This window comes from Oncorhynchus keta, chromosome 34 (assembly GCF_023373465.1).
Source record: "Oncorhynchus keta strain PuntledgeMale-10-30-2019 chromosome 34, Oket_V2, whole genome shotgun sequence".
NCBI classification, from domain to species: Eukaryota; Metazoa; Chordata; class Actinopteri; order Salmoniformes; family Salmonidae; genus Oncorhynchus; species Oncorhynchus keta.
Window position 1 is genome coordinate 71,005,701 of NC_068454.1, and position 21,774 is coordinate 71,027,474.

Consider the following 21,774-nt stretch of genomic DNA (forward strand, 5'->3'; position numbering starts at 1 on the left):
GAAGTTTACATACACTATTAGTATTAGGTAACATTGCCCTTAAATTGTTTTATTAACTTGGGTCAAACGTTTTGGGTAGCCTTCCACAAGCTTCCCACAATAAGTTGGTTGAATATTGGCACATTCCCCCTGACAGAGCTGGTGTAACTGAGTCAGGTTTGTAGGCCTCCTTGCTCGCACACGCCTTTTCAGTTCTGCCCACAAATTTTCTATAGGATTGAGGTCAGGGCTTTGTGATGGCCACTCCAATACCTTGACTTTGTTGTCCTTAAGCCATTTTGCCACAACTGTGGAATTATGGATAATGACTCCACGCATTTGGAAGACCCATTTACAACCAAGCTTTAACTTCCTGACTGATGTCTTGAGATGTTGCGTCAATATATCAACATCATTTTCCATCTTCATGATGCCATCTATTTTGTGAAGAGCACCAGACCCTCCTGCAGCAAAGCACCCCCACAACATGATGCTGCCACCCCGTGCTTCACGGCTGGGATGGTGTTCTTCGGCTTGCAAGCATCCCCCTTTTTCCTCCAAACATAACGATGGTCATTATGGCCAAACAGTTCTACTTTTGTTTCATCAAACCAGAGAACATTTCTTCAAAAAGTATGATATTTGTCCCCATGTGCAGTTTCAAACCGTAGTCTGGCTTTTTATGGCGGTTTTGAAGCAGTGGCTTCTTCCTTGCTGAGCGGCCTTTCAGGTAATGTCGATATAGGACTCATTTTACTGTGGATATAGATACTTTTGTACTTGTTTCCTCTAGCATCCTCACATGGTCCTTTGCTGTTGTTCTGGGATTTATTTTCACTTTTCGCACCAAAGTACGTCTATCTCTAGGAGACAGAACACGTCTCATTCCTGAGCGGTATGATGTCTGCGTGGTCCCATGGTGTTTATACTGTTGTACTATTGTTTGTACAGATGAACGTGGTACCTTCAGGCATTTGGAAAATGCTCCCAGGGATGAACTAGACTTGTGGGGGTCTACAAATTGTTTTCTGATGTCTTGGCTGATTTCTTTTGATGTTCCTATGATGTCAAGCAAATAGGCACTGAGTTTGAAGGTAGGCCTTGAAATACATCCACAGTGTCACGCCCTGGTCGAAGTAATGTATGTTTGTCTTCATTGTTTTGGTCAGGCCAGGGTGTGACACGGGTTATTGTGGTGCGTTTTTGTCATGGGGTTTTGTGGGGTGTCTAGCATAGTCTATGGCTGCCTGAGGCGGTTCTCAATCAGAGTCAGGTGATTATCGTTGTCTCTGATTGGGAACCATATTTAGGCAGCCATATTCTTTGAGTATGTCGTGGGTGATTGTTCCTGTCTCTGTGTTAGTTGTCACCAGATAGGCTGTATAGGTTTTCACATTTTCCGTTTGTTGTTTTTGTATTGTTCGTGTTTTTTCTTTATTAAAGATGTATCGAACTAACCACGCTGCATTTTGGTCCGACTCTCCTTCAATGGAAGAAAGCCGTAACAGAATCACCCACCACAACAGGACCAAGTGGCGTGGTAACAGGCAACAGCAGCAGCAAGAGCAGAGCGACAAGAATTTCTGGTGCAGCGAGAGAAGGACAGGACATGGGAGGACGAACTGGACGGTAAAGGACCCTGGGCTCAGCCTGGAGAATATCGCCGCCCCAAGGAAGAACTGGAGGCGGCGAAAGCGGATAGGTGCTGGTATGAGGAGGCAGCACGGTGACGCGGATGGAAGCCTGAGAGTCAGCCCCAAAAATGTATTGGGGGGTGGCTCACAGGGAGTATGGCAATGCCAGGTAGGAGACCTGCGCAAACTCCCTGTGCTTACCGGGGGGCTAGAGAGACCGGGCAGGCACCGTGTTATGCTATGGAGCGCACGGTGTCTCCAGTGCGGGTGCATAGCCCGGTGCGGTACATACCAGCTCTTCGTATTGGCCGGGCTAGAGTGAGCATTGAGCCAGGTAAGGTTGGGCAGGCTCGGTGCTCAAGAGCTCCAGTGCGCCTGCACGGTTCGGTCTATCCAGAGCCACCTCCACACACCAGTCCTCCGGTGGCAGCTCCCCGCACCAGGCTTCCTGTGCGTGTCCTCGGTCCAGTACCACCAGTGCCAGAACCACGCACCAGGCCTTCAGTGTGTCCCGCCTGTTTAGCGCTGCCAGAGCCTTTCTCCTCTCCTGCGCTGCCGGAGCCTCCCGCCTGTTCAGCGCTGCCGGAGCCTTTCTCCTCTCCTGCGCTGCCGGAGTCTCCCGCCTGTTCAGCGCAGCCGGAGCCTTCCTCCTCTACAGCGCTGCTGGAGTCTCCCGCCTGTTTAGCGCAGCCAGAGCCTTCCTCCTCTACAGCGCTGCCGGAGCCTCCCGCCTGTTCAGCGCAGCCAGAGCCTTCCTCCTCTACAGCGTTGCCGGAGTCTCCTGCCTGTTCAGTGCAGCCAGAGCTGCCAGCCTGCATGGAGCAGCCTGAGCTGTCAGTCTGCATGGAGCAGCCAGAGCTGCCAGTCTGCATGGAGCAGCCAGAGCTGCCAGTCTACATGGAGCAGCCAGAGCTGCCAGTCTGCATGGAGCAGCCAGAGATGTCAGTCTGCATGGAGCAGCTAGATCTGCCACTCAGCCAGACTCTTCCAGATCTGCCAGTCAGCCAGACTCTTCCAGATCTGCCAGTCAGCCAGACTCTTCCAGATCTGCCAGTCAGCCAGACTCTTCCAGATCTGCCAGTCAACCAGACTCTTCCAGATCTGCCAGTCAACCAGACTCTTCCAGATCTGCCAGTCAACCAGACACTTCCAGATCCGCCAGTCAACCAGACTCTTCCAGATCCGCCAGCCAGCCAGGATCTGCCGGAGCCAACTACCTGCCTGAGCTTCCTCTCAGTGCTGATCTTCCTCTCAGTGCTGAGCTTCTCCTCAGTGCTCAGTTTCCCCTCAGTGCTGATCTTCCTCTCAGTGCTGAGCTTCCCCTCAGTGCTGAGCTTCCCCTCAGTCCCGAGCTGTCCCTCAGTGCTCAGCTTCCCCTCAGTCCCGAGCTGTCCCTCAGTCCCGAGCTGCCCCTCAGTCCCGAGCTGCCCCTCAGTCCCGAGCTGCCCCTCAGTCCCGAGCTGCCTCAGTCCCGAGCTGCCCCTCAGTCCCGAGCTGCCCCTCAGTCCAGTGGGGTTCTGGGTGAGGACTGCTAGGCCATGGTCGGCGGCGAGGGTGGACTATCCTAGGACGCGAGGGGGGGGGGAACTAAGACATTGATGGAGTGGGGTCCACGTCCCGAGCCGCCACCATGGACAGACGCCCACCCGGACCCTCCCTATTGTTTTGATGCGCGTCCGGGAGTCCGCACCTTAGGGGGGGGTTCTGTCACGCCCTGGTCGAAGTAATGTATGTTTGTCTTCATTTATTTGGTCAGGACAGGGTGTGACATGGGTTATTGTGGTGCGTTTTTGTCATGGGGTTTTGTGGGGTGTCTAGCATAGTCTATGCCTGCCTGAGGCGGTTCTCAGAGTCAGGTGATTATCGTTGTCTCTGATTGGGAACCATATTTAGGCAGCCATATTCTTTGAGTATGTCGTGGGTGATTGTTCCTGTCTCTGTGTTAGTTGTCACCAGATAGGCTGTATAGGTTTTCACATTTTCCGTTTGTTGTTTTTGTATTGTTCGTGTTTTTTCTTTATTAAAGATGTATCGAACTAACCACGCTGCATTTTGGTCCGACTCTCCTTCAACGGAAGAAAGCCGTTACACACAGGTACACCTCCAATTGACTCAAATGATGTCAATTAGCCTATCAGAAGCTTCTAAAGCCATGACATAATTTTATGGAATTTTCCAAGCTGTTTAAAGGCACAGTCAACTTGGTGTATGTAAACTTCTGACCCACTGGAATTGTGATACAGTGAATTATATGTGAAATAATCTGCCTGTAAACAATTGTTGGAAAAATTACTTGTGTCATGCACAAAGTAGATGTCCTTGCCGACTTGCCAAAACTATTGTTTGTTAACAAAAATGTGTGGAGTGGTTGAAAAACAAGTTTTAATGACTCCAACCTAAGTGTATGTAAACTTCCAACTTCAACTGTATGACCCACAACTAAAAGAAAAAGAACCAAACAACAAAGCAAGCTGAACTAAAGCCAATTACAGTACAGACAGCAAAGAAAAAACCCAACAGAACTCTGGAAAAGATTATGGAGGACCTCAGAGGTCTCTGTGATTTTTTGACAAGGAATTGGAAGGATGGGATGGCCAGATCAATATTGTATGTCAGTGTTCCAGAACCCTTCTGAGAGGAGCCCAGAGCACCGTTGCTATGAAGGGGAGGTTGTTCGTTGGAGCGTGAAACACACTAAGCGCGCTCACAACTGCCAACATCAGAGCCAAAGTCAAACAGAGGTGTAGGGAGTTCAAACGCAGAAACACGTTTAGCGTTTTGGCCTCTTGACCCACCGACTCAGCTCAGGCATTGATGTGTTTTCATGAATGTGTAAATAAGGAGAGGTAGGCCAAAATGTGGGAGAATGTGAATAGCAAACACACAGACATACACACACACACTTACACAAGAATACATGCACACACACACACACACACAGACGTGTGCATTAATGCTTGTGCGCGCACACACACACAAATATATTATGGAGTAGTTTATCTGCTGTTTGATGGGGTGCCCCATTCATGGTGCTCTCAGGCAGAAAAATCACCAACTCCAACCCTGACCATTTCCCTGACCTCTCTTTTGAGGCCACAGTCATGAGGGAGGGAGGAAGAGAGATGGAGAGAGAAATGAATAGAAAAACAGCCCCCGGCATCACCTCCCCTGCCTCTCTCTGCCCTCCGGTGTTCCCATAATCCTCCCAACCTTGAGGTCACTACCTACCTGCTTCAGTATTGCATAACTATTCTCTGGCCACAGACGTGGCCACTCACTATTGGTTAGACACAAATCTGCTGCTATGTGAATGACTGACACATATCAGTTTATGTCACCTTTCAAAAATATTCTTAGTTACACCCCAGCTAGCACATAACGTTCTGAGAACCATATGTTTCTTAGAGCTTGGTGAGAGCATGGCGGTCCTATGGTTATTTTGCGTACAACCTTCCCACAAGAACACTTCAGTAACATTCAGAGAACATTCTAAGAATGTTATTTAAAAACATAAACATTACGTTCTCAGCATCAACAGAACAAAACACTCTCCATCCTCTATCTTATTAAGTGTGTTCAGGTGAGTGTTCCGCACCCACGAATTGGCCACACCTGATCTTAGAGAGTGCTTATTGCCTTTGAAAGGCAGTCTGTTTGAATAGACTAAAATGAACAGCTTTGAATGTGTAAAACAACATGGCATGCTAGCTCCTGGTGGAGCAGTGGACTAATTCCATTCATAGACACCAGAATAGTATAGGTCTGCTCCTCATTGTGTATAAGTTAAAACATCAGTGAGATAATGTGAGCCCCTGGCCAACAGGAGACACTCTGGGTAAACATGCACTCCATACAGCATGCAGAATGACAAGCTCTATTCACACAAGCTGACACACTCTAAATATTCAATGGCATTGAAAACGCTGCAATCTGGCAAGCATCCTACCCCCTATCCTCCCTGGTAGTACTCTGCCTGTCCACCCCCCCCACACACACACACTTTCTCTCACAATACTCTCTTTCTTACACAACACTCTCTTTCTTACACACACACACACTCCTCCCCCCGCCTCTCCGTTGGCTTGTTGGCGGAGCGCTGAGTGAATTAACGAGTGAAAGCAGCTCCTGTAACGAGGGTGCCAGAGTACGTTAGGGCTGCCGCACAATCTCAGTAAACGGCCGTGAGAGCTGCAGTCTGCTTCAATGAGGCACACGGCAGGGGACTGGGGTCCAGAGGAGGAAGAATGGGGAGGGAGGAAGAGGAGGGAGAGGAGGGTGCGGAGGCACAGATAGCCTTACTGCACATACTATACAGTACCTCCTTTGCCATCACTGCCTATTCAATATGCTTCAGAGTAGCTGAGGAAAGAATTGGAGGAGGAGGAGGATGAATGTCTTCGATGTGTCAAGGAAAACATGTCTGTTTGTCAAGACACTGAAGATAGTACCTCAATCTTGTCCCACTGGGCACAGACATCAGTTCAACGTCTAGTTTTGATTTACATTTGGTTGAGCTGTCAACTAATGTGAATTCAACGTAAAATCAACAAAACATTTCACCAAGTCATTGGATTTAGGTTAAAAGTCTGGTGAAAAAAATATGAAATGCCCTCACGTTGATGACTTTTTGCAAACCCAATTAGTCTTCCACGTTGCTTCACATCACATAACAGTTTTGGGCTTGAAATGACATGGAAAGAACATTATTTCAACCAGTTTTTGCCCAGTTGCTGCCACCGCATACACATCTCCTTCATTCAAAGGCAACCTACTGTATCTCATTCAGAGTTGCCCTACTGTATCTCATTCATAGTTGCCCTACTGTATCTCATTCAGAGTTGCCCTACTGTATCTCATTCAGAGTTGCCCTACTGTATCTCATTCAGAGTTGCCCTACTGTATCTCATTCAGCCCTACTGTATCTCATTCAGAGTTGCCCTACTGTATCTCATTCATAGTTGCCCTACTGTATCTCATTCAGAGTTGCCCTACTGTATCTCATTCAGAGTTGCCATTCTTGCCCTACTGTATCTCATTCAGAGTTGTTGTATCTCATTCAGAGTACTGTATCTCATTCAGAGTTGCCCTAGTTGCCCTACTGTATCTCATTCAGAGTTGCCCTACTGTATCTCATTCATCTCATTCAGAGTTGCCCTACTGTATCTCATTCAGAGTTGCCCTACTGTATCTCATTCAGAGTTGCCCTACTGTATCTCATTCAGTTGCCCTACTGTATCTCATTCAGAGTTGCCCTACTGTATCTCATTCAGTTGCCCTATCTCTCATTCATAGTTGCCCTACTGTATCTCATTCATAGTTGCCCTACTGTATCTCATTCATAGTTGCCCTACTGTATCTGTTGCCCTATCTCATTCATAGTTGCCCTACTGTATCTCATTCAGAGTTGCCCTACTGTATCTCATTCAGAGTTGCCCTACTGTATCTCATTCATAGTTGCCCTACTGTATCTCATTCAGAGTTGCCCTACTGTATCTCATTCATAGTTGCCCTACTGTATCTCATTCAGAGTTGCCCTACTGTATCTCATTCAGAGTTGCCCTACTGTATCTCATTCAGAGTTGCCCTACTGTATCTCATTCAGAGTTGCCCTACTGTATCTCATTCATAGTTGCCCTACTGTATCTCATTCAGAGTTGCCCTACTGTATCTCATTCAGAGTTGCCCTACTGTATCTCATTCAGAGTTGCCCTACTGTATCTCATTCAGAGTTGCCCTACTGTATCTCATTCAGAGTTGCCCTACTGTATCATTCATTCACTGTAGTTGCCCTACTGTATCTCATTCATAGTTGCCCTACTGTATCTCATTCAGCCCTACTGTTGCCCTATCTCATTCATAGTTGCCCTACTGTATCTCATTCATAGTTGCCCTACTGTATCTCATTCATATCTCATTCAGAGTTGCCCTACTGTATCTCATTCAGTATCTCATTCAGTTGCCCTACTGTATCTCATTTTCAGTTGCCCTACTGTATCTCATTCATAGTTGCCCTACTGTATCTCATTCATAGTTGCCCTACTGTATCTCATTCAGAGTTGCCCTACTGTATCTCATTCAGCCCTACTGTATCTCATTCAGAGTTGCCCTACTGTATCTCATTCATAGTTGCCCTACTGTATCTCATTCATAGTTGCCCTACTGTATCTCATTCAGAGTTGCCCTACTGTATCTCATTCATAGTTGCCCTACTGTATCTCATTCATAGTTGCCCTACTGTATCTCATTCATAGTTGCCCTACTGTATCTCATTCAGAGTTGCCCTACTGTATCTCATTCATAGTTGCCCTACTGTATCTCATTCATAGTTGCCCTACTGTATCTCATTCATAGTTGCCCTACTGTATCTCATTCAGAGTTGCCCTACTGTATCTCATTCAGAGTTGCCCTACTGTATCTCATTCAGAGTTGCCCTACTGTATCTCATTCATAGTTGCCCTACTGTATCTCATTCAGAGTTGCCCTACTGTATCTCATTCATAGTTGCCCTACTGTATCTCATTCATAGTTGCCCTACTGTATCTCATTCATAGTTGCCCTACTGTATCTCATTCATAGTTGCCCTACTGTATCTCATTCAGAGTTGCCCTACTGTATCTCATTCAGAGTTGCCCTACTGTATCTCATTCAGAGTTGCCCTACTGTATCTCATTCAGAGTTGCCATACTGTATCTCATTCAGTTGCCATACTGTATCTCATTCAGAGTTGCCATACTGTATCTCATTCATAGTTGCCCTACTGTATCTCATTCAGAGTTGCCCTACTGTATCTCATTCAGAGTTGCCATACTGTATCTCATTCAGAGTTGCCCTACTGTATCTCATTCATAGTTGCCCTACTGTATCTCATTCAGAGTTGCCCTACTGTATCTCATTCAGAGTTGCCCCACTGTATCTCATTCAGAGTTGTCATACTGTACAGAAAGGCTGTATGCTGGCAAACATGTACTGCATATAAACATCAGGAAACTGAATCAATAATATCACTGCATATTGCTGTTAATTGTAAGCACATAACACACCGTTCATCAAATGTAACAAAGACATGTGTAGCCCAGATACTCTACCCAAGATAAATGACATCGCCCAGGTGAGCCATGTCGATATAAATCAGCTGGAGATATACTGCTGACTGTCTAAGTACAGTACATTACGTCTTTGCCTTTTAAATGCTTACTAAGCTCCGGTGAGTATACCGACAACACACCCCCTTTCGACTTTCACCTATAATTGAATAAGAGGGACCGCAGGGACAAGCTGACGCTTAATAATAATATATTCTCCAGCACTAATCAGAGGGACAGTTAAGTTAGGGTGGCATGGTAAGAGCTGCTTGTGATGTCATTAACCAACATGTCAGACATTTTAGCTCCTGATAAAACAAACTGTGCCTTCAGAAAGTATTCATACTCTTTGACTTATTCCACATTTTGTTGTGTTACAGCCTGCATTTTCTTCATACACACAATAACCCATAATGTTTTAGAAATGTTTGCAAATGTATTGAAAATGTAATGCAGAAATATCTAATTTACATAAAGTATTCACACCCCCGAGTCAAATACTTTGTATCAGCACCTTTGGCAGTGATTAAAGACTCTTAGAGTCTTTATGTCTCTAAGAGCTTTCCACACCTAGATTGTGCAAAATGTTCCCATAATCCTTTTCAAAATTCTTCAAGCTCTGTCAAATTGGTTGTTGACCATTGCTATACAAACATTTTCAGGTCTTGCCATAGATTTTCAAGTAGATTTAAGTCAAAACTGTAACTCGGCCACTCAGGAACATTCACTGTCTTCTTGGTAAGCAACTCCAGTGTAGATTAGGCCTGCCTTGTGTTTTAGGTTATTGTCCTGTTGAAAGGTGAATTAATCTCAGTGTCTGGTGGAAAGCAGACTGAACCAAGTTTTCCACTAGGGTTTTGTCTGTGCTTAGCTCCATTCCTTTTCTTTTTATCCTGAAAAACTCCCGTCCATTAACGATTACAAGCATACCCACAACATGATGCAGCCACCACTATGCTTGAAAATGTGGAGAGGTATTCAGTAATGTGTTGTATTGGATTTGCCCCAAACATAACATTTTATATTCAGGACAAAAAGTGAATTGCTTTACCACATTTCTTTGCAGTATTACTTTAGTTGCCTTGTTGCAAACAGGATGCATGTTTTGGAATATTTTGATTTTTTAAGCTTCCTTCTTTTCACTGTCAATTAGGTTAGTATTATGGACTAACTAAAATGTTGTTGATCCATCCTCAGTTTTCTCCTATCACAGCCATTAAACTATTTAACTGTTTTAAAGTCACCATTGGCCTCACAATGAAATCCTTGAGCGGTTTCCTTCCTCTCTGGCAACTGAGTTAGGAAGGATGCCTGTATTTTTGTGACTGGGTGTATTGATACACCATCCAAAGTGTAATTAATAACTTCACCTTGCTCCAAGGGATAGTAAATGTCTGCTTTTCTTTTCACCCATCTACCAATACAGTAGGTGTCCTTCTTTGCGAGTATTTGGAAACCCCCCCTGGTCTTTGTGGTTGAATCTGTGTTTGAAATGCACTGCTCAACTTAGGATCCTTACAGATAATTGTATGTGTGGGGTACAGAGATGAGGTAGTCATTGAAAAATGTTGAACACTATTATTGCACACAGTGAGTCCATGCAACTTATTATGTGAAGAAAATTCTAAAAACATCTTCCAATTTTGACATTATGGAGTACTGGGTGTAGGCCAATGACAAATCTCAGTTGAATCCATTTTAAATTTGTGAAGGCACTGTACACTATAGCAGAGGAACAGGCGAAGCGAGAGGGCTGATTCCACCCCAAAATCTGTCCACGTGAAGATAGTTCTCTGTAGCGCTCTGCCTGCAGGTCATTGCCTAGGTGAAATATGCCCCAGTGTCTGCACTAGAACAAGCCGAAGGGGAGTGACAATCTACACGACCATATTTTCAGCCTCATTGCTTTGTGCAGTTTGTTCTGTAGTAGAGGACATGTACGCAGTCAGTGGTTGTGTGTGTATAAGAAACAGAGAAAGGGTGAACACAGCAGATGTAATCAGTATGTGCGGATGCAGAGGTAATAACTCCAGAGGCCAGCCAGAAGAGTGCATTTATCTCTGTCTGAGAACACAGAGCAATCAGAAAAACCTCAACCAGCCAGATGAAGAACTCTGGAGGTCAAAGGTCAGAATCTACTCTATAGTGCAGTGGTATCGCCTGACAGTGTCTAAAGCAGTGTGTGTGTGTGTGTGTGTGTGTGTACTGTGTGTACTGTGTTATCGCCTGAATGTGTCACACGTGTCCAGGGAGGAGACTGGAGGGTGAGGATGAATAGTTAGCTAATTCAATTAAATGAATGAGAGTGCATGTTAGTGTGGCGAAGATATGTGGTAGAATGTGATGGACACTCTTTCTCTACCCACATATTCAACCACTTTTACATTCTGCCTGCTCACTCTCTCTCTCTGGGTTGTCAAGGGGACATATGCCGGGTCCACATCTCAGCCAGCCCTGGGCCTGTCCATGCTGCGTTGCCTGTGTGTGTGTACTCAACCAGACATTGGCGTTGCCATGGTGAACAAGCCAGGCTGTGTTTAAGGTAGAGCTTGGAAGGGCAGATTGTATGGAGGATGCTGCGTTGCTATGGAGAACATAAGATGTGTGTTTAGAATGTGGCTTTGGTCACAGTGTGTCTGTCTGAGAGAGATGGAACAGAGGTTGTGTTTGAGGGAGAGTGCTGAGGAAACCGTTTAGCACAGGTAGCCCTGCTGATCTCAGCCTGTGACCAAACACAGCACATGCTGAGGGAACATACGTCCAGACACACACACAACTCCACCCACTATGCACTTTACCAGCATGCCCTCACTCACACAAGCTTGGGAATTGCTCAATGCTCTCCCACAATCACTCACTAATAGTTTATGTATGGGGGGGATACAATCTCAAAGTTTAAACAATGTATTATGTTTATGGTAAAATACATACTTTGTTTTTGAGTAATTTGCAGAAATATCTATAAAGGCTCTGTATACAATACAACATCTGATTACAATTGCAAAACAAGTCATACATTTAAAACAATAGTGATAAATAATATGAAATATAAGTATTTACATTCCCACATCATTGTAAAGAAGTAGAGTCATTTAAATCAAGGATCAAGAATAAAACATTTCTTAGCTACATTCATGATATGTCAAGTCATGATATGTCAAGTCATGATATGATTCTTATCCCTTTTTAGAACATGTTCCACCATAATGTTCAGGTAGGATAAAAACAAAAAAGCAATCAAAATCAAACTGGCTCTCCTTTTTGGCACTGCTGACCAAACCTTTCACTTAGCTCTATATACTGTAGTGCTCCTCTAACCTTCAATTCGAATGAGCTGAGAGAAATACAACATGGTAAGCAGAGGCTGCATCCCAAATGGTACCCTATTCCCTTCATACTGCGCTACTTTTGATCAGGGCCAATAGGGCTCTGGTCAAAAGTAGTGCACTATACAGGAACTACGGATCCATTTGGGATGCACCCAGAGAGTCCTGCCAGTCAGATACAATAGAAAGGGATGACTGACTACTGGGCCCAGTTTTCCAAAAGTTGTCTAACCTGATAGGATTAAATACATAGAAATAGAATGACTAGAAGTCGATGATTTGTCTGTTCTATTCGTTCTATTTCTATGCATTTAATCCTATCCAATAGGCGAAATCCGGATAAATAACTTTTGAAACACTGGGCCCTGATGATCACTACAAGGACACAGAGCTACAGCTGCAGATGACAGAATAACACAACAGAATGACACTAAACTGAAGAACCTCACAAAGTAGAGCCATGAGACATGCACCTTATAGGGTGAGGGAGTTGTGGTTAGGCAGCTGTGAAGATCAGGGATGTACTGTAGCGGGGGGTAAACGCCAGTAAGCACCGTTAACGCTTCTATTCATTTTGGGAATCATTTATGTACCTATTCCTAGGACAAATTAGCCATTTTTGCATTAGTGTTTATGTTACTTGCAGGCTAGAATCTTTGCCACCTTTTTACGACTACCTCCCTGGTAAACACATGTAAAACCACCTGGCCACAGCCTCTTACAGTAATATCATTATAGACTCCCCCTTCAATTTGAAATACACAACAATCAGATCATTCCATATTACCATGTTAGAGGAGAAGAATGTCAAAGGAGAGAGACTAAAAGGAAGGCAGCTGACTGGCTTCACGCCGTGGGAGGGATGCTGTGCAGCCAGTCTAGTGGATAAGTTGTTGTTGTGACCATGGTAACATGTTTTTGGCAGTTCAGAGTGAAATCAGGGGTATCACATTTCCTTTGCCTTCAATTAGGTTGAAATGACAGGGAGCTTGTTTATCTTATACAAATCATAGCTAGCTCTGGCTGTAGAATAAAATATACCCAGCTGAAACAAACTGCCACATAGATAGGTGAAATATGCCACATAGATAGGTGAAATATGTTTGGATTAGGAAGTGTTGGATGGATTCCTTGCACTGATGTGTCCATGCCAATGCGCACACACACACACACACGCACACACACTCTTGTGTGCATGGACCAGAGGAGTCCCGCTGAGACGCAGCTGCAGCCAGCGTCACGCCATGGTGTACCCATAACTCCCACAATGCAGTGCGACCAGCAGCCTGTCCCGCAGGACCTCCTGGCTGGGGTATTCTGGGAGTTTCATCATGTTGATGCTGTGGGAGGAACATCATGGTCAATGTAGTTTCTTGTGGTTCACTGCAGATTGATGGCATGTCATTATGTCTCATATCCAGCTGCTGTAGTATACAGTACAGTGGTGATTTCTACCTGCCAAAGTATAGACCTAGAGCGATGAGAACTACAGTACCTGTCCTTTCTATCCAACATGCAGAAACCCCTCCCTGTTTTTCCCTCACACACACGACTCCAGAGGCAAAGGAGTCAGAGGAACCATACTGCCCTCTAGTGCTTTTTCTGTCAGCATGCTGCTCTCTCTCATGTGTGAATGACATGTGTGTGTGGTCCTTACCAGGTGCTGGAGGTAGGCAGTAGGTTTGATGTGTATGGTACAGAGGCAATAGTGAACTTCTGTAAACCACTACCTCCCATCAGAAAGGCAAAGCCACCATGGGGTACCCTGGAACTGACAGGGACATGAGAGAGGAATTAGACAGGACAGTTCTTATGAGGGAATTACTGTGAGAAACTCACCTGCCACACACACTATTAGAAATTCACCTGCCAGTGACAAACTGCAACAGTAGGACCCTCTCCTCTTGGGTAAGGCTTTCTACCACCTTCCAGAACCACTGCAAGACAAGAGAATCCACATTAAACCAAATGAAAACCACTGTGAGATAAGATAATCTGACAAGAGAATCAACTTTAAACCACTAAGCCAGCCTGGGAGGAGGTGTTAAGATCTCTGTAGGATCAGCCAAGCCTGTGGTACATCTCTCTGATTTGGAGGTGTTCCAGTAAAAAGGTTCCTCCGCTCTGATGAGGTGGTGTTACATTAAAAAGAGTCCTGCCTGGTGAGAGCTAACTCACCTGGATGACAGGTTCCTCCAGGTCATAGCCACTGGTGTATTCTGTGTTCCTGTGCCAGTCCTGCACATCGATCTCTGGCATCCCAGACAGCAACAGCTCCTACACAAACACACCCACAGAGACAGACAGACATACAGACACGCACACACAGAGAGGTTAAATGGAGTAGTAGTCAGGACACATGGATCATACACAACAGACTTATAAAACATAACTTAATGCTTCTTCTGTTCAAAATCATGTTGTCAAAGACACAAGGGTGTTTTTCTAAAGCAACTGAACACAGGTGGTCCAGTGGTAAACAGAGCGAAACTCTCCTCCCCACAGATCCTTATTGTTGTCAGCAGGCGAGCTGTGACTGTGTGACCGAGGCTTGTACCTGCACACACATGTCCAATAACACACGGCGGGCCAGATAATCGCCACGGTACCCTATCGATCCAGGGACTAGTGAGGACATGGATTTTGCTGACACACACAGAAACAAATCTGATCTGAGCCGGGCGACGGTGAGAGGCCTCAAGGTGACCCCAACATCCCATTGACACACACCGAGCCAGACAAGGTCAATCAATCCCTGCATCAGACATCAGATCCCGCTAGGCGAGCAGGCGAGAGATGAGGGGGAGAATAAAATATAATGGGCAAGAGGTGTTGAGAACAGAGAAAGAGAGGTGAGGAGAAGGGAGTTGAGGACAGTAGAGAGGAAAAGAGAGGAAAAGAGAGAGAGGAGAGGTGAAGGAGAAGGGAGTTGAGGACAGTAGAGAGGAAAAGAGAGAGAGGAGAGGTGAAGGTGAAGGGAGTTGATGATAGTAGAGAGGAAAATAGGAAAAGAGAGAGGAGAGGTGAAGGGAGTTGATGACAGTAAAGAGGAAAATAGGAAAAGAGAGAGAGGAGAGGTGAAGGGAGTTGAGGACAGTAGAGAGGAAAATAGGAAAAGAGAGAGGAGAGGTGAAGGGAGTTGATGACAGTAGAGAGGAAAATAGGAAAAGAGAGAGAGGAGAGGTGAAGGTGAAGGGAGTTGATGACAGTAGAGAGGAAAATAGGAAAAGAGAGAGAGGAGAGGTGAAGGGAGTTGATGATAGTAGAGAGGAAAATAGGAAAAGAGAGAGAGGAGAGGTGAAGGGAGTTGATGACAGTAGAGAGGAAAATAGGAAAAGAGAGAGAGGAGGTGAAGGGAGTTGATGACAGTAGAGGTGAAGGGAGTTGATGATGACAGTAGAGAGGAAAATAGGAGTTGATGACAGTAGAGAGGAAAATAGGAAAAGAGAGAGAGGGAGGTGAGTTGACAGTAGAGGGAAAATAGGAAACAGAGAGAGGAGGAAAAGAGGAGAAGGTGAAGGGAGTTGATGACAGTAGAGAGGAAAATAGGAAAAGAGAGAGGAGAGGTGAAGGGAGTTGATGACAGTAGTGAAAAGGAGTTGATGACAGTAGAGAGGAAAATAGGAAAAGAGAGAGAGAGAAGGGAGTTGATGACAGTAGAGGTGAAAGAGAGAGAGAGAGGGAGTTGATGACAGTAGAGAGGAAAATAGGAAAAGAGAGAGAGGAGAGGTGAAGGGAGTTGATGACAGTAGAGAGGAAAATAGGAAAAGAGAGAGAGGAGGTGAAGGTGAAGGGAGTTGATGACAGTAGAGAGGAAAATAGGAAAAGAGAGAGAGGAGAGGTGAAGGTGAAGGGAGTTGATGACAGTAGAGAGGAAAATAGGAAAAGAGAGAGAGGAGAGGTGAAGGGAGTTGATGACAGTAGAGAGGAAAATAGGAAAAGGAGTGAAGGGAGTTGATGACAGTAGAGAGGAAAATAGGAAAAGAGAGAGAGAGAGGTGAAGGGAGTTGAAGGAGAGGAAAATAGGAAAAGAGGAGTTTGATGACAGTAGAGAGGAAAGAGGAGAGGTGAAGGAAGGAGTTGATGACAGTAGAGAGGAAAATAGGAAAAGAGAGAGGTGAAGGTGAAGGGAGTTGATGACAGTAGAGAGGAAAATAGGAAAGAGAGAGAGAGGAGGTGAAGGGGAGTGAAGGTGAAAAGAGGGAGGAGTTGATGAAGGAGTTGAGATAGTAGAGGAAAAATAGGAAAAGAGAGAGAGAGGTGAAGGGGAGTTGATGATAGTAGAGAGGAAAATAGGAAAAGAGTGAAGGGAGTTGAACAGGGAGTTGATGATAGTAGAGGTGAAGGAGTTGAAATAGGAAAAAGAGAGAGGAGAGGTGAAGGTGAAGGGTTGAGTTGAAAGAGAGAGAGAGAGGAGAGGTGATAGTAGAGAGAAAATAGGAAAAGAGAGAGAGGAGAGAAGTGAAGGGAGTTGATGATAGTAGAGAGGAAAATAGGAAAAGAGAGAGAGGAGAGGTGAAGGGAGTTGATGACAGTAGAGAGGAAAATAGGAAAGAGAAGAGGAGAGAAGGGAGTTGATGACAGTAGAGAAAAATAGGAAAAGAGTTGAGGACAGTGAGGGAGTTGATGACAGTAGGAAAATAGGAAAAGAGAGAGAGGAGAGGTGAAGGGAGTTGATGACAGTAGAAGGAAAAGAGAGAGAGGAGAGGTGAAGGGAGGAGAGTTGAGGACAGTTGATGACAGTAGAGAGGAAAATAGGAAAAGAGAGAGAGAAGGTGAGGAGTTGATGAGGAGAGGAAAATAGGAAAGAAGGGAGTTGAGGACAGTAGAGAGGAAAATAGGAAAAGAGAGAGAGGAGAGGTGAAGGGAGTTGATGACAGTAGAGAGGAAAATAGGAAAAGAGAGAGAGGAGAGGTGAAGGGAGTTGATGACAGTAGAGAGGAAAATAGGAAAAGAGAGAGAGGAGAGGTGAAGGGAGTTGATGACAGTAGAGAGGAAAATAGGAAAAGAGAGAGAGGAGAGGTGAAGGTGAAGGGAGTTGATGACAGTAGAGAGGAAAATAGGAAAAGAGAGAGAGGAGAGGTGAAGGTGAAGGGAGTTGATGACAGTAGAGAGGAAAATAGGAAAAGAGAGAGAGGAGAGGTGAAGGGAGTTGAGGACAGTAGAGAGGAAAAGAGAGAGAGAGAGGTGAAGGTGAAGGGAGTTGAGGACAGTAGAGGGAAAATAGAAAAGGGAGTTTGATGACAGTAGAGAGGAAAATAGGAAAAGAGAGAGAGGAGAGAAGGTGAAGGGAGTTGATGACAGTAGAGAGGAAAATAGGAAGAGAGAGAGAGGAAGGGACTTGATGAAGGAGAAAAGAGAGAGGTGAAGGTGAAGGGAGTTGATGACAGTAGAGAGGAAAATAGGAAAAGAGAGAGAGGAGAGGTGAAGGGAGTTGATGACAGTAGAGAGGAAAATAGGAAAAGAGAGGAGAGACAGAGAGAGGAAAATGAAGGGAGTTGATGACAGTAGAGAGGAAAATAGGAAAAGAGAGAGGAGAGGTGAAGGGAGTTGATGACAGTAGAGAAAATAGGAAAATAGGAAAAGAGAGGAAAAGAGAGAGAGGTGAAGGGAGTTGATGACAGTAGAGAGGAAAATAGGAAAAGAGAGGAGAGGTGAAGGAGTTGAGGACAGTAGAGAGGAAAATAGGAAGGAGAAGGGAGTTGAGGACAGTAGAGAGGAAAAGAGAGAGGAGAGAGAGGACAGGTGAAGGGAGTTGAGGACAGTAGAGAGGAAAAGAGAGAGGAGAGAGAGGACAGGTGAAGGAGAAGGGAGTTGATGACAGTAGAGAGGACAGTAGAGAGGAAAAGAGAGAGGAGAGAGAGGAGAGGTGAAGGAGAAGGGAGTTGAGGACAGTAGAGGAAAAGAGAGAGAGGTGAAGGAGAAGGGAGTTGATGACAGTAGAGAGGAATAGAGAGAAAAAGAGAGAGAGGAGAGGTAAAGTCGAAGGGAGAAAAAGTAAGGACACTAACCAATTCATATTCATCAAAGAGCTGGATGAGGGAGGGGGGAATGAAGGTGTGGAACCCGTGGAGGAAAGCATTTATCTGGGGTTGGATGGCTCGAGTCATCCTCAACTCTGTTACCAACTGGACATACTCTGCCTGAGTGAGAGAGAGAGAAGAGAGAGGTTTATATATAGGGAACATTCACTATGTAGAGTCTGGTTGATCTTTGGGCAGCCCTCTAACGCCGTCTCGTTTCACTGGCTTCTTCCTTACAGAACATTACCACCTACAGGCCAGCTGTACACACATCATATACACATGACATAGTAATCATATAAGATCATAAGTGATAGAGAATACAGGGGGCGCAGTCTACATCACAACTTCCTTCTGCTTGACCTGTCAATCATCTGCTATTCTCACCTAGTTGATGTTGAGAGCAACAACAAAATGCTAGGGGTTAGGAGTTTCAGATCCTCCTTCTGTGATAGGCTGGCTCACCTTGTTGTCCTGGGTGACAATGATGCTAGTCCCACCAGGTTTGAGTGGCACCTCCTCCATGGCGCCGAACACATCTGTTTCCACAGAGAAGGTGAGCTCCAGTCCCAGGTCGCTGATGTCGTTGTCCAGGATCCACTGCAGATTCTTGGCATACTCTGGATCGATGGACGAGACGTCCTGGTAGTTCACTGGGATGCCTGGACACACAGACAGCACCCATACTGTTACAACCCTGTAGCATCACTGTAATATCCCCGTAAAAACAGTAACAACTCTATTATAACCCAGTTACACATGTAACAACCTGCTCAAGCAGAGGATACACCCTGGTAGTTCACTGGGATGCCAGGACACACAGACAGCACCCATACTGTTACAACCCTGTAGCATCACTGTAATATCCCCGTAAAAACAGTAACAACTCTATTATAACCCAGTTACACATGTAACAACCTGCTCAAGCAGTGGATACACCCTGGTAGTTCACTGGGATGCCAGGACACACAGACAGCACCCATACTGTTACAACCCTGTAGCATCACTGTAATATCCCCGTAAAAACACTAACAACTCTATTATAACCCAGTTACACATGTAACAACCTGCTCAAGCAGAGGATACACCCTGGTAGTTCACTGGGATGCCAGGACACACAGACAGCACCCATACTGTTACAACCCTGTAGCGTCACTGTAATATCCCCGTAAAAACACTAACAACTCTATTATAACCCAGCTACACATGTAACAACCTGCTCAAGCAGAGGATACACCCTGGTAGTTCCCTGGGATGCCAGGACACACAGACAGCACCCATACTGTTACAACTCTGTAGCATCACTGTAATATCCCCGTAAAAACACTAACAACTCTATTATAACCCAGTTACAAATGTAACAACCTGCTCAAGCAGAGGATACACCCTGGTAGTTCACTGGGATTCCTGAACACACATTACATCATGTTAACAACCCACTGTAGAACGTGGGTGTGAGGTGTGTGTGTGTTACCCAATATGTGTTTGTAGAAGGAGCGGGTGAAGTAGATGTTCACCAGCTGACGGTGGTAAAGAGCCAACCCCAGGATCTGACCCGCAAACCGGAAGTAGTTCAGATGATCAGGGTTCACTGACGAGTTACTGTTGGGCTGGAACGTGGTGCCTGTGAGAGAGAGAGAGAGACACACACACACAAATAAATACCAGTCAAGCTTTGATCTTCTTACCTACCCATCTTGAATAAGTACTTGTATTCTGATGCGAGAAAGGAAAACATTTCACAGTCACAATACACAGCTAGGCTCGGCATACAGACGTATAATTAACCAACAAAGTATTTGGATCATGATGCAAGGTAACAACATTTTTTTTAAACAGTGAGGGAAGAAAATACACCCTCAATTACAGTTTTTAAAAAACAGTTTACACAAACAACATCTCATCAGCCAATCGAAAGGTGTCTCACCGTCCGCTGACTGGGTGAAGAGGCCGTAGTCTGCATTGATGATCTCATTGGACAGGACGTCAAACCACTCCCTCACCACGCCCTGGCCCTGGAACACAAAGGTCACAGGTCAACTAAAGGTCCACTGCTAAATGAACATGTACTAAAATGGGACCCTATGTCCTGTATAGTACACTAATAAAGTGTTGCTAGGACTAAGTGTGGGTCCATTTGAGATTGTGACATATTCCCTTTCCATTTTGGGAACTATTCCATTGTTTCCATTGCCCTAGGCAAGTTCAATCAAGAGTTCCTAAACTAAAGTATTTTAAAAGAAAATAAATACTATTTGAACCTAGGTCACAGACACTGATAATACCCACCATTCCTTCCTCTCCATGGAATCGTACGGCAATGCCCTGTTTGAGCTTTTCATTGGTCGATTTGGAGACCATCGCACAGCTACTGCTAAATATGGACTCTGACAGAAAAGAGAAAGAAACATATTGAGAAAGAGAGACACACTAACACATTACTGGGTGGAGTTTAAGACATTTGGGGATGAAGGATGGTCAGTGGGATTAGCTATACAGGAAGGGTTATACTGTATGAAGGATGGTCAGTGGGGTTAGCTGTACAGGAAGGGTTATACTGTATGAAGGATGGTCAGTGGGGTTAGCTGTACATGAAGGATGGTCAGTGGGGTTAGCTGTACAGGAAGGGTTATACTGTATGAAGGATGGTCAGTGGGGTTAGCTGTACAGGAAGGGTTATACTGTATGAAGGATGGTCAGTGGGGTTAGCTGTACATGAAGGATGGTCAGTGGGGTTAGCTATACATGAAGGATGGTCAGTGGGGTTACCTGTACATAACGGATGGTCAGTGGGGTTAGCTATACATGAAGGATGGTCAGTGGGGTTAGCTGTACAGGAAGGGTTATACTGTATGAAGGATGGTCAGTGGGGTTAGCTGTACATGAAGGATGGTCAGTGGGGTTAGCTATACATGAAGGATGGTCAGTGGGGTTAGCTGTACATGAAGGATGGTCAGTGGGGTTAGCTATACATGAAGGATGGTCAGTGGGGTTAGCTGTACAGGAAGGGTTATACTGTATGAAGGATGGTCAGTGGGGTTAGCTGTACATGAAGGATGGTCAGTGGGGTTAGCTGTACAGGAAGGGTTATACTGTATGAAGGATGGTCAGTGGGGTTAGCTGTACATGAAGGATGAAGGATGGTCAGTGGGGTTAGCTGTACAGGAAGGGTTATACTGTATGAAGGATGGTCAGTGGGGTTAGCTGTACATGACAGGTTATACTGTATGAAGGATGGTCAGTGGGGTTAGCTGTATATGAAGGATGGTCAGTGGGGTTAGCTGTACATGACAGGTTATACTGTATGAAGGATGGTCAGTGGGGTTAGCTGTACATGACAGGTTATACTGTATGAAGGATGGTCAGTGGGGTTAGCTGTACATGACAGGTTATACTGTATGAAGGATGGTCAGTGGGGTTAGCTGTATATGAAGGATGGTCAGTGGGGTTAGCTGTACATGACAGGTTATACTGTATGAAGGATGGTCAGTGGGGTTAGCTGTATATGAAGGATGGTCAGTGGGGTTAGCTCTACATGAAGGATGGTCAGTGGGGTTAGCTGTACAGGAAGGGTTATACTGTATGAAGGATGGTCAGTGGGGTTAGCTGTACAGGAAGGGTTATACTGTATGAAGGATGGTCAGTGGGGTTAGCTGTACATGAAGGATGGTCAGTGGGGTTAGCTGTACAGGAAGGGTTATACTGTATGAAGGATGGTCAGTGGGGTTAG

The 21,774-nt window shown here is 45.3% G+C and overlaps 1 protein-coding gene and 1 long non-coding RNA gene across 24 annotated transcripts in view; one reads left to right on the forward strand and one right to left on the reverse strand.

Moving 5' to 3' along the window:
* Positions 1–11,583: 11,583 nt before the first annotated feature.
* hace1 (HECT domain and ankyrin repeat containing E3 ubiquitin protein ligase 1) overlaps positions 11,584–21,774 on the reverse strand; it is a 46,363-nt gene continuing 36,172 nt past the window's right edge. For 4 of the 5 annotated variants that reach the window (XM_052494601.1, XM_052494600.1, XM_052494603.1 and 1 more), the window contains exons 16-24: positions 20,334–20,431; positions 19,972–20,059; positions 19,519–19,668; positions 18,510–18,706; positions 18,033–18,164; positions 14,200–14,298; positions 13,888–13,958; positions 13,679–13,792; positions 11,584–13,361 (exon numbers count right to left, since the gene is read on the reverse strand). In XM_052494601.1, coding sequence (XP_052350561.1) covers positions 13,259–13,361; positions 13,679–13,792; positions 13,888–13,958; positions 14,200–14,298; positions 18,033–18,164; positions 18,510–18,706; positions 19,519–19,668; positions 19,972–20,059; positions 20,334–20,431 — 1,052 coding nt within the window. In that variant the 3' untranslated portion in view covers positions 11,584–13,258. The remainder of the gene's footprint in view (positions 13,362–13,678; positions 13,793–13,887; positions 13,959–14,199; positions 14,299–18,032; positions 18,165–18,509; positions 18,707–19,518; positions 19,669–19,971; positions 20,060–20,333; positions 20,432–21,774) is intronic. The other variant, XR_008090539.1, reaches the window with a different exon arrangement.
* LOC127915202 (uncharacterized) lies at positions 14,308–17,490 on the forward strand. Of its 19 annotated transcripts, none has more exons than XR_008090549.1 (6): positions 14,308–14,992; positions 15,151–15,370; positions 15,528–15,587; positions 15,751–15,922; positions 16,882–17,163; positions 17,386–17,482. It is a non-coding gene; the product is annotated as an uncharacterized LOC127915202 (long non-coding RNA). The 19 variants fall into 19 exon arrangements; XR_008090554.1 differs by lacking the exon at positions 14,308–14,992 and having other exon boundaries at positions 15,052–15,264; positions 15,319–15,370; XR_008090545.1 differs by lacking the exon at positions 14,308–14,992 and having other exon boundaries at positions 15,052–15,370; positions 17,392–17,490.